General features: G+C 40.2%; 1 protein-coding gene across 1 annotated transcript in view; it reads left to right on the top strand.

Annotated features, from left to right (window-relative positions):
• The window catches only part of tec (tec protein tyrosine kinase), a 68,941-nt gene that overhangs the window by 19,234 nt on the left and 33,055 nt on the right, over window positions 1–16,652 (top strand). The window contains exons 2-7 of the mRNA XM_067445374.1: window positions 7,748–7,912; window positions 9,435–9,539; window positions 10,838–10,919; window positions 12,213–12,341; window positions 12,909–12,964; window positions 13,411–13,598. Of these exons, the coding sequence (XP_067301475.1) occupies window positions 7,775–7,912; window positions 9,435–9,539; window positions 10,838–10,919; window positions 12,213–12,341; window positions 12,909–12,964; window positions 13,411–13,598 (698 nt within the window). The 5' untranslated portion in view covers window positions 7,748–7,774. The remainder of the gene's footprint in view (window positions 1–7,747; window positions 7,913–9,434; window positions 9,540–10,837; window positions 10,920–12,212; window positions 12,342–12,908; window positions 12,965–13,410; window positions 13,599–16,652) is intronic.

The raw sequence follows: 16,652 nt of genomic DNA, 5'->3' as shown, positions 1-16,652 counted from the left end.
ATTTATGACGTTAAATGTAATCTGACTCCTAATCTGAGTCTGCTGTGAAACTCACGCGGCGACTCGATCGTTATATTGAACACACACGTTCAGTATTTAATTGTAGGAACTCAGTCTCTGTAATCCAGTAGCGGTGGCTTTGGGAATCACAGGGCAGCGAAGCATTCTGGGAATTGTAGTCTTTCATCCCCATGAGACAAAAATACATTTTCTGTCTTTTCTCAGTCTAGAAGACACCAAATTAAAAAATAATTTCACATTTCTACTACATTGATGACCCAGTTTAAATACAGATTCATCTTCCCAGCGCTGAAGTACCCCTTTAATCGGTTATCGGCAAGAGGGGTCCTAGCTATCGGTATCGGTAAAATCCACTATCGGTCGACCTCTACAAAAGAACGATTCGTTCAAGAACTGAACATCATTACACTGCAAAAATGATTTTCTTACTTTCTTACGTATTTTTGTCTTGTTTCTAGTCAAAATATCTAAAACTTCTTACATTAAGAAACATTTACTAGACAAGCAAAAGTTTAGTTTTGAAAAGAGAGTTTTTGCTTAAAATAAGATAAATAATCTGCCAATGGGGTGAGAAAAATAATCTTCATTCAAACAGAAAACAAGATTATTTTTCTCACCCCATTGGCAGATTATTTATCTTATTTTAAGCAAAAACTCTCTTCATTTTGAGTTATTGTTCCCCAAACAAGACAATTACTTTTGCTTGTCTAGTAAATGTTTCTTAATGTAAGAAGTTTTAGATATTTTGACTAGAAACAAGACAAAAATACTGAGTAAGAAGAGCATTTTTTGCAGTGAGTTATCCGCTCTCTGGTGTGCATGTAAACGCACCCATTCATTCATTAAAAGAAACAGAAAAAGAAAAAGTCGACAGTTCAGTGTTTAGTGGAGCTGCGAGAGTTACGGCCTTCATACACACCTGCTCACTTCATTGGGTTTCTCTGAACACACATCTGTCCGATTGTGAAAAGACCAGAGGAAATGCCCTCCGAAATTATTTTGAGACAGATTAATATCCAATAGAGCTGTGCAATATTGAAGAAAAATGCGATATGCGATATCTTGTTAAATAATGCAATATTCGATATGCGATACGATATTGCAATTAGTGTGTAAAATCTATTTAAATTCTATTAAAACAATTATTTAAAAACTGAGAATTAAGCCATTTGTGTTCTGACATCTTCTGAAAGTGACCAGCAGTGTTGTTCACTTTTTGGTGTGTGTGTGTCAGACAGTGTGAGACAAGCTATTGTTTTTCGCAAAAAAATTTTTTATTTAATAATCATCTTTATTTCTATCGCTCTTCTCCAGTGCCGATTGTGTCAGAGCAGCTTCAGTGTTAAACAGGACAATACTGCAGCAGAATTAGATTTGGCTGTACAGTCGTTCTGGAGTAAACAGTGATGTTATCAGCTTATTTTAATTTATCAGAGAGAGACAATGTTGGCAGATCACTATTATAGTTTATAGAGTTAAATAAGACCTCATTAATTCATTTTATTTGTATATTTAGTTGAATAACTTTGATCATAATGTTAGTGTTATAGTAAAACATCAAGTAAGTCCCATCAGTATCAGTCATGAGCTCAGTCTATTCTCTGCTGTGCGTCGACCTAAAGCGGACACTTTCCACAATGTTGAAGTAGCCAATTAAAATCATTCAGATATTGCGTGGCATTGCAATATTTCGATAATTTTGATATATTGCACAGCCCTACCGATCACTCAAACGAATTATTAAAAAAGTGCCCTGGATCTCATTTCAGATGAAACTGGTCTAAATGTTTCTGGTTGTTAAACCACATATTTAAATTTGACTCCTGGCTAATAACTTAAAAATAAACGTGTGAAAATGTCTTAGGCTATTTATGACATGTTATATGACGGCGCAACTGCAACACGCATCGCCAGTCAGATTACTACTTTGACATCAAAAACAAAGCTGAACTATTTTAATGGCTTTAACGGTGTAAAATTGAGGATAAAAATCAAGATTTGAGGCGTGTGAGCGATACAAACGGTCCCAGTGATGACATTGGCGGAATATTGCACGCTTCTCAGCCAATCAGATCCCAGAACCAAAGAGAACTGTGGGTAACACTTTATTTTAGGGTTCAGTTATTAACTATTAACGAGTGTCTTATGATCATGCATATTACTATGATATTGTCTGTTTATGAGCACTTCTAAAGCTCATATTAATGCCTTATTCTGCATGAGCTTATTCTACATCCCTTAATCCGACCCAATACCTAAACTTAAACGCTACAAAAACTACCTTACTAACTATTAATAAGCAGTAAATTAGGAGATTATGAGGCAGAAGGCGGAGTTAATAGTGAAGATGTGTTCCCCATACTGAAGTGATACCGAACTGTTGTATATGTGTGAAAGGCATCTTTGAATAATTGAATAATTTGTCAAATTTGTTCTATAACATCTGCAAATGTTTCTGTTTATTTCCTATAATAACACATCGGCTGATGCATTATCATTCTCCACATGCTGAACTTATGTCTAAATATGTTACAGATTAAACATGAATTCACATTGTTCTTAAAGGGATACTTCACCGCTTTTTCATATTAAACTCTGTTATTACACGGCTCTGTGAAATACTTGATTCTGATTGGTCAATCGCACATTCCAGCGGTGTGTTATTCCCAGATAACACACACCGCTCATCCGGGTACTGCGAGTTATCCTGACCGGTTCTACTTCTGTGCTTAACGCTGGCGCCATCTTGTGGCTTAAACAGCCGTGGGTTTCAATGGAAGACTTCAAGGCGGGTTTCCTTTATAACGTTTTTAATATGGATATTTTTCTGACACAAACGCATCGATTGGAATCAGAAGGCTCTATTAACCCATCGGAGTCGTGTGGAGCACGTTATTTGACGGACAGCTGCATTTAATGGACTTCAAACACAGCTCCAGCTACTGCTGGGATTAACGTTAGCCTGGACTTTTTAAATATAACTCTGATTGTATTTGTCTGACAGAAGAATGTCATAAACACCTATAATGACCTGAGGGTGAGTAAATCAGAGGCTTGGGTTCATCTTTGGCTGAACTCACCCTTTCAGCATTCATTCTCAACATTTAGCAGCGATAGATAAAGGCTTAAAGCAGTCTGGAACTGTTTTTCTTCGCGGAAGCTTTGCGTAAGAGCTAATAAAATATTTAATCTCAAGACAATATTTAGTGTGCGATTTATTTGAGACTAGTAGGCGTGTAATAAGCGGGATAATGTCCACCCAGCCGGTTGTTATCTCAGAATAAACCCCTTCAGAGTGACGCTCCGCTTCGCCTCGGGGTCCGGATCGCTCTGGAGGGGTTTATTCTGCGATAACAACCGGCTGGGTGGACATTAGCCTTTACTTATTCCCTTAACTAAGATGAGTTGACACACACCTCTCTCCTCTCAGTGCTCTTAATCTCTCTGACGTGCGGTGACGATCTGATAGCATTTAGCTTAGCCCACTAAGCCCAGTTCATTCACTATGGAACCAAACAGAGATCAAGTTAGAAGCGACCAAACTCCTCCACGTGTTCCCTATTTAAATACAGTTACACCAATAGATGAATGATCAAGTATGGGGACACAAAATAAAACATGGCGCTTTTCTAAGCGGATTAAAAAGGAGAACTATAATGTATGGTGGAATAGCACTTCTGAGAGTACTTCGGCTCGGCGCAGTAAAAAGTCCCGGCTGAAAAATCCTCCCTCACGTCTCCCCAATTGTGTTTGCAGTTCAAATATAGTGACGCATGTAAAAGTTAACAGCCAAACGTATCATTACAAAAGTGCTCAATGCTTCTGCAGGTGAGATGTAATGTGGACAACACTGAATAAATATATTTTCGTCAGGATAATACTGATCATTGATCACTCAAACATTTATCTAAACCTCTCTACTTAACCGTCGGACTCGCACATCCGCCATGTTTGTAGTTTTTTTAACACTTTTTATCAGTGTTTGTAGTTCTAATCGAATCCTCGTCCAACTCGCAATGGGTTGAGGGTAATATCAGCCGTTAAAAGTGTGTGTCGATCTGCACTTCAGATTCTGACCGGAAATAGTAAACCATCATCATCCGGGTGTCTGTGGGATACTCTTCAGCACACTACGGTTTGAGACGTGCTAATTCTATTTTCGAATGCTATTTAGTATCGATAGTGTGCGAATTGGGACGCAGGGCCTCTCATAACTCTCAGAAGTGCTATTCCACCACACATTATAGTTCTCCTTTTTAATCCGCTCAGAAAAGCGCCACGTTTTATTTTATGTCATCATACTTGATCGTTCAGCTATTGGTGTAACTGTATTTAAATAGAGGAACACGTGGAGGAGTTTGGTCGCTTCTAACTTGATCTCTGTTTGGTACCATAGTGAATGAACTGGGCTTAGTGGGCTAAGCTAAATGCTATCAGATCGTCACCGCGCGTCAGAGAGATTAAGAGCACACACTGAGACGAGAGAGGTGTGTGTCAATTCGGCTTAGTTAAGGGAAAAAGTAAGGGCTAATGTCCACCCAGCCGGTTGTTATCGCAGAATAAACCCCGACAGTGATCAGGACCCCGATGTCCAGAGTCTTCCAGAGTCGCGGTCAAAGCTGATTCGACAGACCGCCGTTCGCCAGTTTCTGTGTTTACTAGAAGCACGCAAACGCAACTCGGCCGTCGTCATTATGGCCCCGCCCACCGACTTTATACACAATGTGATTGGCCCGACCAGAGTTAGGCGATTACAGCTCAGAAGGGTATTGAGAGTTTCTAGAAGACACTCGCGACAGATTAGATTTGCTGCCGCTAGGGGGCGTCTAGATTTCTAGGCTAGTGAAGTATCCCTTTAAGGTGGGCATCTTCCCCAAGTCATGGCTGAAAACAAATGCAAACTAGTAATCAATCAATCAATCAACTTTATTTATATAGCGCTTTTACAATCATGATTGTGTCAGAGCAGCTTCAGTGTCAAACAGGATAATACTGCAGCAGAATTAGATTTGGCTGTACAGTCGTTCTGGAGTAAACAGTGATGTTATCAGCTTATTTTAATTTATCAGAGAGAGACAATGTTGGCAGATCAGTATTATAGTTTAGAGAATTAAATAAGACCTCATTCATACATTTTATTTGTATAATAAGTTGAATAACTTTAATCATATTTTTAGTGTCCCCAACTGAGCAAGCCAAGCCAAAGGCGACAGTGGCAAGGAACCAAAACTCCATCGGGGCATGATGGAGAAAAATAAACCTTGGGAGAAACCAGACTCAGTCGGGGTGCCAGTTCTCCTCTGGCCTATTAACACACCGTGTAAGATTATTATTCTGGCAACCTTACAGGTCGGAAATCATATTAGATTGGAATATTCAAAATTTTCAGGGTATCACGGAAGAGACAGATTTATTTAGGATGGGGCGTCAATTACACAAGAGTCTGAATACATGAAAGATCGGAATTATTGCGCCGAAGACGGGTTTTGAGCATGTCGTGCCAGTGAGGCAAATTCGGAGGAGACACCATTTGACACGGCTCAGCAGACACTCCAGGATGAGCTGGTCATGTCCAGGCAGGTCCACCATCCGATCCGGACAGGGCCCAGATCCGGGATAAACCTCGGGATAAACAGAGAGACTAACATTAGCGTAGATGCCACTCTTTTTATGATGTAACGAGTACATCAGGTGTTATGGGAAGTGTTCCCGGTTCCGGCTGACCTAGTTAATGCAGCCTAACAATCAGTCAATTGATCTGAATAATGAAAGTTAAAAATGTTCTATGTGTATGCCATAGTAAAGAGATGTGTTTTTAGTCTAGATTTAAACTGACAGAGTGTGTCTGCTTCCCGAACAATGCTAGGAAGACTATTCCACAGTTTAGGAGCTAAATAGGAAAATGATCGACCGCCTGCAGTTGATTTAGATATTCTAGGTATGATCAACTGGCCAGAGTTTAGAGACCGCAATAGACGTGATGGAGTATAATGTGTTAAGAGCTCGCTTAAGTACCGGGGAGCTAAACTATTTAGTGCTTTGTAAGTAATAAGCAAGATTTTAAAATGTATGCGATGTTTAATAGGGAGCCAGTGCAGTGTTGACAGAACTGGACTAATATGATCATACCTCCTGGTTCTAGTAAGAACTCGAGCTGCTGCGGTTTGGACCAGCTGGAGTTTGTTTATTAAGCGAGCAGGGCAACCACCCAGTAGAGCATTACAATAATCAATCTATCTATCTATCTATCTGTCTATCTGTCTATCTGTCTATCTGTCTATCTATCTATCTATCTATCTATCTATCTATCTATCTATCTATCTATCTATCTGTCTATCTGTCTATCTGTCTATCTGTCTATCTATCTATCTATCTATCTATCTATCTATCTATCTATCTGTCTATCTGTCTATCTGTCTATCTGTCTATCTGTCTATCTATCTATCTATCTATCTATCTATCTATCTATCTATCTATCTATCTATCTATCTATCTATCATGGACCAGCTGGAGTTTGTTTATTAAGCGAGCAGGGCAACCACCCAGTAGAGCATTACAATAATCTAGCCTTGAGCTCATGAACGCATGTACTAACTGTTCAGCATTTTGCATTGAAAGCATGTGCCGTAATTTAGATATATTTTTAAGATGATAGAATGCGGTTTTACAGATGCTAGAAACGTGGCTTTCAAATGAAAGATTGGTATCAAAGAGCACACCCAGGTTCCTCACTGACGACGAGGGCTTGACAGAGCAGTCATCAAGTGTTAGACAGTATTCTCGGTTACTACTTGTGGAACTTTTCTGTCCAATAATTAAAAATTCAGTTTTATCTGAATTAAGTTGCAGGAAATTACTATTCATCCAATTTTCTATATCAGCTCTGCATTCCGTTAATCTTGTGATTTGGTAGGTTTCGTCAGGGTGTGAGGAAATATAGAGCTGAGTATCGTCAGCATAACAATGAAAACTAACGCCATGTTTCCTAATGATATCTCCCAGTGGAGCAGATACAGGGTGAAGAGCAGCGGTCCTAACACTGAGCCTTGCGGTACCCCATACTGAACTTGTCAAGCTCATCTCTTGACAAGTTCAGTTCTTGAACGAATCGGTCTTTTGAGCCGGTTCACTAATCGAACTGAATCTAACTTTAGTTCTGTGTTGATGGCGCAAGACACAAAAGCCGAAGTAGCCCATCTGACTAAAAGAAAAGAACCAATTGAGGCGGTTTAAACATCTGTCGAAATTTGCAGAGGATTACCGAGGCGAGGGTAATTGAGTTGACGACGCAAGTCTGAGGCACGTAGACTACTGCACTGCTAAAAACGCTCTTCTTCCTCAGTATTTTTGTCTTGTTTCTAGTCTAAACATCTAAACATTCTTAAAACAAGAAGTATTTACTAGACAAGCAAAAGTAATTGTCTTGTTTTGGGAAAAATAACTCAAAATGAAGAGAGTTTTTGCTTAAAATAAGATAAATAATCTGCCAATGGGGTGAGAAAAATAATCTTGTTTTCTGTTTGAATTAAGATTATTTTTCTCACCCCATTGGCAGATTATTTATCTTATTTTAAGCAAAAACTCTCTTCATTTAGAGTTATTTCCCCAAAACAAGACAATAATTTTCACTTGTCTAGTGAATGTCTCTATTTTGCAGTGAAGAACCGGTTTGTTGAAATGAATCTGATTTTGCGTCTCTTCTGTTTGCTGTGATTGTGTTCGTCAGGTCCATGGCAGCTGTGGGCGTTCAGAGATGAGCTTGACACCCATTCTGGAGGAAACGTTGATCAAACGTTCTCAGCAGAAGAAGCGAACGTCTCCACTCAACTATAAAGAGAGAGTGTTCGTGCTCACCAAGAGCAAACTCACGTATTATGAGCACAGAGCTGAAGTGAGAGACACACACACACACACACACACACACACACACACACACACACACACACACACACACACACACACACACACACTGCCCCTAAACCTACCCATCACAGGAAACATTCTGCATTTTTACTTTCTCATAAAAACTCCTCCTGTGTGATTTATAAGCCTTTTGTAAAGTGGGGCCATGGGTAATGTCCTCATATTTCACCCTCTCCTGTAATACCTGTGTCATACCCATGGCATTATACACATTTGTGTCCTCATATGTCACAAAAACAAGCCCACACACACACACAGGAAACATTCTGCATTTTTACTTTCTCATAAAACCTCCTCCTGTGTGATTTATAAGCCTTTTGTAAAGTGGGGCCATGGGTAATGTCCTCATATTTCACCCTCTCCTGTAATACCTGTGTCATACCCATGGCATTATACACATTTGAGTCCTCATATGTCACAAAAACAAGCCCACACACACACCAGAGCTGGACAGTAGCTCAGCTCATTTCCTCGAGTCCTGTACTGAAGTTCACTGTTTGAGTCTCTGTGCTTTACTGGAGTATTATTCTTTCTGTAAACTTCTGACTTTAACTTCACTCCATCTGAAAGACAAATATCGTCCTCTTTACTCCACTACATTTCTATCAAGGTCCTCGAAGTGGAAAGTCGTTTCTGTCGCAGCTTTGAAAGTCAGTGATGATTTTTTTCTTCTTTAAAAGGTGTTTGGGTTTTTGCAGAAAGCCTTTCAGGAATCACTCTTGTAGAGTCTCGTGAAGTTCAATGATTTCACAGCATTTATTAAACACTGATTTATAGTTTAGAGCAAAATGGAAGAAGACGGATGTCCAAATGCTCATTTAGTGGAGGATTCACATGAACAAAGTTGATTCTGTCTTCAGTGAAGGTGAACAGTGTGAGAATATCAGATGTGTATCAGTGTATTGGATCCGTGCATTCGGCCTTAAAGTGACAGCAGCTTTGTAACTTTTCTACAAGTATTTAAATGAGTTTAAGTTAGTCGTCTGCTAGTGTGTCAGATGGAGCGTCACTGACTGGCTTAAACCATGATGGCATAATGTGCATTTATACAACTATAATACAATAATGCGGCGACATAAAGAAGGACATTTACTTTTAAGTACTTTTGAAAACAAATACTTCTGTACTTTTACTGCAGTAAAAATCTGTTTTTACAACTTTCACTCGTAACGGAGTAATATTTGACCAGTAGTACTTTTACTTTTACTCCAGAAAAGAAGTCGCATACTTTGTCCACCTCTGACACACACACACACACACACACACACACACACACACACACACAAACACACGCACGCACGGACGCACACACACACAAACATTTACTTTTAAATGCTCTCTGAACGATGCTAATGTTATTAAAGACCTTGAACTATTAACTATTATATTTAACTATTAACTTTAACTAAACAAAGGTTACTGGAAGGTTTGTTCATAACGCTGAGTGAACGTTCCCTGTGCTGTTGATTAAGTGTGATTGTGTTTTGCAGAAGAGGCTGAAGAAAGGCTCGGTGGAGCTGCAGAGGATCAAGTGTGTGGAGATCGTGAAAAATGGCTCCTCCGTCATTCCCTGCCAGAATAAATACCCTTTCCAGGTCACAGCTCCATCCCAACCACAAACTGATCAGAAATATATACTATATAACTATATACTATATATAACTATATCCACTGGTCGGTGTAACGGTTCAAATCCAGAGCGCTTTGGTTTGTGTAATGTTCAAGGCTACTTTCATAAAAAATAAGAACCAAAGCAAAAAACGCTCTTCTTCCTCAGTATTTTTGTCTTGTTTCTAGTCCAAACATCTAACAATTCTTAAAACAAGAAGTATTTACTAGACAAGCAAAAGTGATTGTCTTGTTTTGGGGGAAAATAACTCAAAATGAAGAGAGTTTTTGCTTAAAATAAGATAAATAATCTGCCAATGGGGTGAGAAAAATAATCTTAATTCAAACAGAAAACAAGATTATTTCTCTCACCCCATTGGCAGATTATTTATCTTATTTTAAGCAAAAACTCTCTTCATTTTGAGTTATTTTCCCCCAAAACAAGACAATAGTTGGCACTTGTCTAGTAAATGTTTCAGTATTTTTAGATGTTTGGTCTAGAAACAAGACAAAAATACTAAGTAAGAAAAGCATTTTTTGCAGTGAAGAAAAACATTGACAACTTGGGGGAGGACAAATGTATACTTAATGTTTGTTTTAGTTATTTTCAACAGAGCATATTACAGATGGGTCGTGATATTTGAGCTGGAGAACCGTTACACCCGTAATGTGCTGTAAATAACCATTACCATTGCAGTACGTCTTACAGTACTTTTTTGAGTTTAATATTTCACTTGTTAATGCCGTTTCTTGGCAAAACTATATTTCTGAGGGAAAAATTATTTCTGCACCAAATCTTTTTGATATACACTCTTAAAGGGTTATTTCAGCCAAAAGTGAAACGTCTGTCATTAGCTCCTCCCCCTAATGTCGCTCCACACCCGTAAGACCTCCGTTCATCTTCACACACAGTGTAAGATATTTTATATTTAGTCCGAGAGCGTATGCAAGTGTATGCACACTATACTGTCCATGTCCAGAAAGGGAATAAAAACATCATCGGGTTTGTGTTCGATCCTTAAATAAAGATTCAAACGGTTATGACTCAGTGAATCGATCAATGATTCGGATCGCGTGTCAAACTTCTAAAATCACGTGAGATCACCGTTCAAATCTTTTTTTATCTATATTATATTTTATTCCCTTTCTGGACATGGACAGTATAGTGTGCATACACTATACGCTCTCGGACTAAATATAAAATATCTTAAACTGTGGAACCGCACAGTTATTAATATGTTCTTGGCTGTGAGAACTGAAGAACAAACTCTCCTTTTCTCCTCAGGTTGTTCATGATTCCACCACGCTGTATATTTTTGCTCCCAGTAATGAAAGCCGAAGTATCTGGGTCCAGAATATCAAGGAAGGTCAGTGTGTTAACCAATCAATCAATCAATCAATCAGTCATCTTTATTTCTATCGCTCTTCTCCAGCGCCGATTGTGTCAGAGCAGCTTCAGTGTTAAACAGGACAATACTGCAGCAGAATTAGATTTGGCTGTACAGTCGTTCTGGAGTAAACAGTGATGTTATCAGCTTATTTTAATTTATCATAGAGAGACAATGTTGGCAGATCACTATTATAGTTTAGAGAATTAAATAAGACCTCATTAATTCATTTTATTTGGATATTTAGTTGAATAACTTTGATCATAATGTTAGTGTCCCCAATTTAGTGCTAACCCTTCATACTGTACATAAGTAAACCAAAACCACTGAAACTACTGAAGAAATAGTCTCACTTCCACAGTCGGCACAGAACTGACCGCATGAACTACACATATTAAAAAATAATAATAATAATTATAAACATGCTGTATTTGGAACATAACCCTTCCAGACCACTTTAGTTTCAAAGCAGCTTTACATACGTTCACAGTGCACTATGGCATGGATACCCACATAAGAAAAATACTTTATAAATTGTAATTATGGTCTAAATTCTCACATATTAAGTCTGGGAATTTTAAATTATGACAATTATGGCATACTAAGTCATAATTTGACATTTTCATCTCATAAATTGGTGCAAACTGCTGTCCCACATACAGAAAACACATTTAAAAAGCATTCAAGAACTCTAATCTTAGACCCTTTTGTTATCTATTGAGTCCCACACTGCAAAAAATGAAAATATGAAATGAGAAAAATAATCTTGTTTTCTGTTTGAATTAAGATTATTTTTCTCACCCCATTGGCAGATTATTTATCTTATTTTAAGCAAAAACTCTCTTCATTTTGAGTTATTTTTCCCCAAAACAAGACAATAATTTGTACTTGTCTAGTAAATGTTTCTTAATGTAAGAATTGTTAGATATTTTGACTAGAAACAAGACAAAAATACTGAGGAAGAAGAGCATTTTTTGCAGTGTTTCCAACTCTTGAACTAATTCTGTAGGACAACCCAAATATGATTTAGTATAATGGACTTTACACCAGAAATATGATTTCCAAAAGCATGATTATTGTGTACATGTGGAGATGATATAAGGATCTGATATTAATATATATATGGCTTTATGTCCGTGTATGACGGCTGATATTGAGGATTATGAATCTGAAGTGTTTTGGTGTCGTCGAGCTGAGTCACATGATGCGAATTGGCTCCAGTGAAGTCACTGAAGGCTGTGCATTAATGTGTGTGTGTGTGTATGTCCTCAGAGATCAAGAATAACGCCCAGATCGCAGCCAAGTTTCACCCTCAGTTCTGGCAGGAGGGCGGCTGGCTGTGCTGTGGGCAGCTGGATAAACTGGCGCCCGGCTGCGAGGGCTACAACCTGTTCGGATACGGTAAGCTAAAACTTAAAGGGTTAGTTCAGCCAAAAATGAAATGTCTGTCATTAACTCCTCTCCCTAATGTCGCTCCACACCCGTAAGACCTCCGTTCATCTTCACACAGTTTAAGATATTTTATATTTAGTCCGAGAGCGTATGCAAGTGTATGCACACTATACTGTCCATGTCCAGAAAGGGAATAAAAACATCATCACAGTAGTCCATATGAGACATCAGTGGGTTAATTAGAGTCTCTTGAAGCATCCAAAATACATTTGGGTCCAAAAATAACAAAAACTACGACTTTAGGATTCGGATCGCCAATGTCTCGTGATTTTAGCAGTTTGACACGCGATCCGAATCATGAATCAATACACTGATTCATAAAATTTAAGTAATTTTTTCCTAAAACAAGACAATTACTTTTGCTTGTCTAGTCAATACTTCTTGTTTTAAGTATTTCTAGACCTCTCATGAAATATTTTGAGTTAGTCTCCTATGTGATCATTGCGTCATTGATTGTGTAGCGGTTAAAGCGCTGTAGAAATAATGCTGACTTGTTGTTCTCTCTTCCTCTTCCAGTTTCCCGTAAACCTCTTCCTCCTGTTCCTGGAGACAACAGCAGCAGCGGCTCTACGGTGCGTTTACGGGGAAGCTTATGATGTTCACTGCAAAAAACGCTCTTCTTACTCAGTATTCTTGTCTTGTTTCTAGTTAAAATATAAAAAAAATCTTAAAACAAGAAGTATTTACTAGACAAGCAAAAGTAATTGTATTGTTTTGGGGAAAAATAACTGAAAATGAAGAGAGTTTTTGCTTAAAATAAGATAAATAATCTGCCAATGGGGTGAGAAAAATAATCTTAATTCAAACAGAAAACAAGATTATTTTTCTCACCCCATTGGCAGATTATTTATCTTATTTTAAGCAAAAACTCTCTTCATTTTTGTTATTTTTCCCAAAACAAGACATTTTTTTAACTTGTCTAGTAAATGTTTCTTAATGTAAGAAACTGAGTAAGAAAAGCATTTTTGCAGTGTAATGAGTTACAGGTCTTTAACTCTGTGTTTTTTTGCGCCCCAAGGCTCGACGGCCGCCCCCTCCCCCCCCACAGGAAGCACAGGAAGAGGCGGGGCCTGGAGAGGAAGTGGTAATCGCACTTTATGACTTTGAAGGTCTGGAACCTCATGATTTGACGCTGAAGACGGGTGAAGAATACGTCATCCTGGAGAGATGTGACGTCAACTGGTACAAGGCGCGCAACAAACACGGGTACGTCTGACGTGGTCACATGACTTACTGTAGTGAAGCGGTCACGTGACTTAATGTAGTGACGCGGTCACGTGGCTTACTGTAGTGAAGCGGTCACGTGACTTACTGTAGTGAAGCGGTGAAATGACTTACTGTAGTGAAGCGGTCACATGACTTACTGTAGTGAAGCGGTCACGTGACTTACTGTAGTGAAGCGGTCACGTGACTTACTGTAGTGAAGCGGTGACATGACTTACTGTAGTGAAGCAGTCACATGACTTACTGTAGTGAAGCGGTCGCGTGACTTACTGTAGTGAAGCGGTCACATGACTTACTGTAGTGAAGCGGTCACGTGACTTACTGTAGTGAAGCGGTCACGTGACTTACTGTAGTGAAGCGGTCACATGACTTACTGTAGTGAAGCGGTCACGTGACTTACTGTAGTGAAGCGGTGAAATGACTTACTGTAGTGAAGCGGTCACATGACTTACTGTAGTGAAGTGGTCACGTGACTTACTGTAGTGAAGCGGTGACATGACTTACTGTAGTGAAGCGGTCACATGACTTACTGTAGTGAAGCGGTCGCGTGACTTACTGTAGTGAAGCGGTCACATGACTTACTGTAGTGAAGCGGTCACGTGACTTACTGTAGTGAAGCGGTCACGTGACTTACTGTAGTGAAGCGGTCACGTGACTTACTGTAGTGAAGCGGTCACGTGACTTACTGTAGTGAAGAGGTCACGTGACTTACTGTAGTGAAGCGGTCACGTGACTTACTGTAGTGAAGCGGTCACGTGACTTACTGTAGTGAAGCGGTCACATGACTTACTGTAGTGAAGCGGTCACATGACTTACTGTAGTGAAGCGGTCACGTGACTTAATGTAGTGAAGCGGTGAAATTACTTACTGTAGTGAAGCGGTCACATGACTTACTGTAGTGAAGCGGTCACGTGACTTACTGTAGTGAAGCGGTCACGTGACTTACTGTAGTGAAGCGGTCACGTGACTTACTGCAGTGAAGCGGTCGCATGGACTTACTGTAGTGAAGCGGTCGCATGACTTACTGTAGTGAAGCGGTGAAATGACTTACTGTAGTGAAGCGGTCACATGACTTACTGTAGTGAAGCGGTCACGTGACTTACTGTAGTGAAGCGGTCACGTGACTTACTGTAGTGATGCGGTGAAATGACTTACTGTAGTGAAGCGGTCACGTGACTTACTGAAGTGAAGCGGTCACGTGACTTACTGTAGTGAAGCGGTCGCATGGACTTACTGTAGTGAAGCGGTCGCATGACTTACTGTAGTGAAGCGGTGAAATGACTTACTGTAGTGAAGCGGTCACGTGACTTACTGTAGTGAAGCGGTGAAATGACTTACTGTAGTGAAGCGGTCACGTGACTTACTGAAGTGAAGCGGTCGCGTGACTTACTGTAGTGAAGCGGTGAAATGACTTACTGTAGTGAAGCGTGACTTACTGTAGTGAAGCGGTGAAATGACTTACTGTAGTGAAGCGGTGAAATGACTTACTGTAGTGAAGCGGTGAAATGACTTACTGTAGTGAAGCGGTCACGTGACTTACTGAAGTGAAGCGGTCACGTGACTTACTGTAGTGAAGCGGTCGCGTGACTTACTGTAGTGAAGCGGTCACATGACTTACTGTAGTGAAGCGGTCACGTGACTTACTGTAGTGAAGCGGTCACGTGACTTACTGTAGTGAAGCGGTCACGTGACTTACTGCAGTGAAGCGGTCGCATGGACTTACTGTAGTGAAGCGGTCGCATGACTTACTGTAGTGAAGCGGTGAAATGACTTACTGTAGTGAAGCGGTCACATGACTTACTGTAGTGAAGCGGTCACGTGACTTACTGTAGTGAAGCGGTCACGTGACTTACTGTAGTGATGCGGTGAAATGACTTACTGTTGTGAAGCGGTCACGTGACTTACTGAAGTGAAGCGGTCACGTGACTTACTGTAGTGAAGCGGTCGCATGGACTTACTGTAGTGAAGCGGTCGCATGACTTACTGTAGTGAAGCGGTGAAATGACTTACTGTAGTGAAGCGGTCACATGACTTACTGTAGTGAAGCGGTCACGTGACTTACTGTAGTTAAGCGGTCACGTGACTTACTGTAGTGAAGTGGTGAAATTACTTACTGTAGTGAAGCGGTCACGTGACTTACTGTAGTGAAGCGGTGAAATGACTTACTGTAGTGAAGCGGTCACGTGACTTACTGAAGTGAAGCGGTCGCGTGACTTACTGTAGTGAAGCGGTGAAATGACTTACTGTAGTGAAGCGGTGAAATGACTTACTGTAGTGAAGCGGTCACGTGACTTACTGAAGTGAAGCGGTCACGTGACTTACTGTAGTGAAGCGGTCGCGTGACTTACTGTAGTGAAGCGGTCACATGACTTACTGTAGTGACGCGGTCACGTGACTTACTGTAGTGAAGCGGTCGCGTGACTTACTGTAGTGAAGCGGTCGCGTGACTTACTGTAGTGAAGCGGTCGCGTGACTTACTGTAGTGATGCGGTCACGTGACTTACTGTAGTGAAGCGGTCACGTGACTTACTGTAGTGAAGCGGTCGCGTGACTTACTGTAGTGAAGCGGTCACGTGACTTACTGTAGTGACGCGGTCACGTGACTTACTGTAGTGAAGCGGTCACATGACTTACTGTAGTGAAGCGGTCACGTGACTTACTGTAGTGAAGCGGTCACGTGACTTAATGTAGTGAAGTGGTGAAATTACTTACGGTAGTGAAGCGGTCACGTGACTTACTGTAGTGAAGCGGTGAAATGACTTACTCTAGTGAAGCGGTCACGTGACTTACTGAAGTGAAGCGGTCGCGTGACTTACTGTAGTGAAGCGGTGAAATGACTTACTGTAGTGAAGCGGTGAAATGACTTACTGTAGTGAAGCGGTCACGTGACTTACTGAAGTGAAGCGGTCACGTGACTTACTGTAGTGAAGCGGTCACGTGACTTACTGTAGTGAAGCGGTCACATGACTTACTGTAGTGACGTGGTCACGTGACTTACTGTAGTGAAGCGGTCGCGTGACTTACTGTAGTGAAGCG

The sequence above is a fragment of the Pseudorasbora parva genome, chromosome 6 (assembly GCF_024679245.1).
Source record: "Pseudorasbora parva isolate DD20220531a chromosome 6, ASM2467924v1, whole genome shotgun sequence".
NCBI lineage: Eukaryota > Metazoa > Chordata > Actinopteri > Cypriniformes > Gobionidae > Pseudorasbora > Pseudorasbora parva.
The sequence above is the reverse complement of the archived record's forward strand: the minus strand, read 5'-3'. Positions and strand labels throughout refer to the sequence as shown.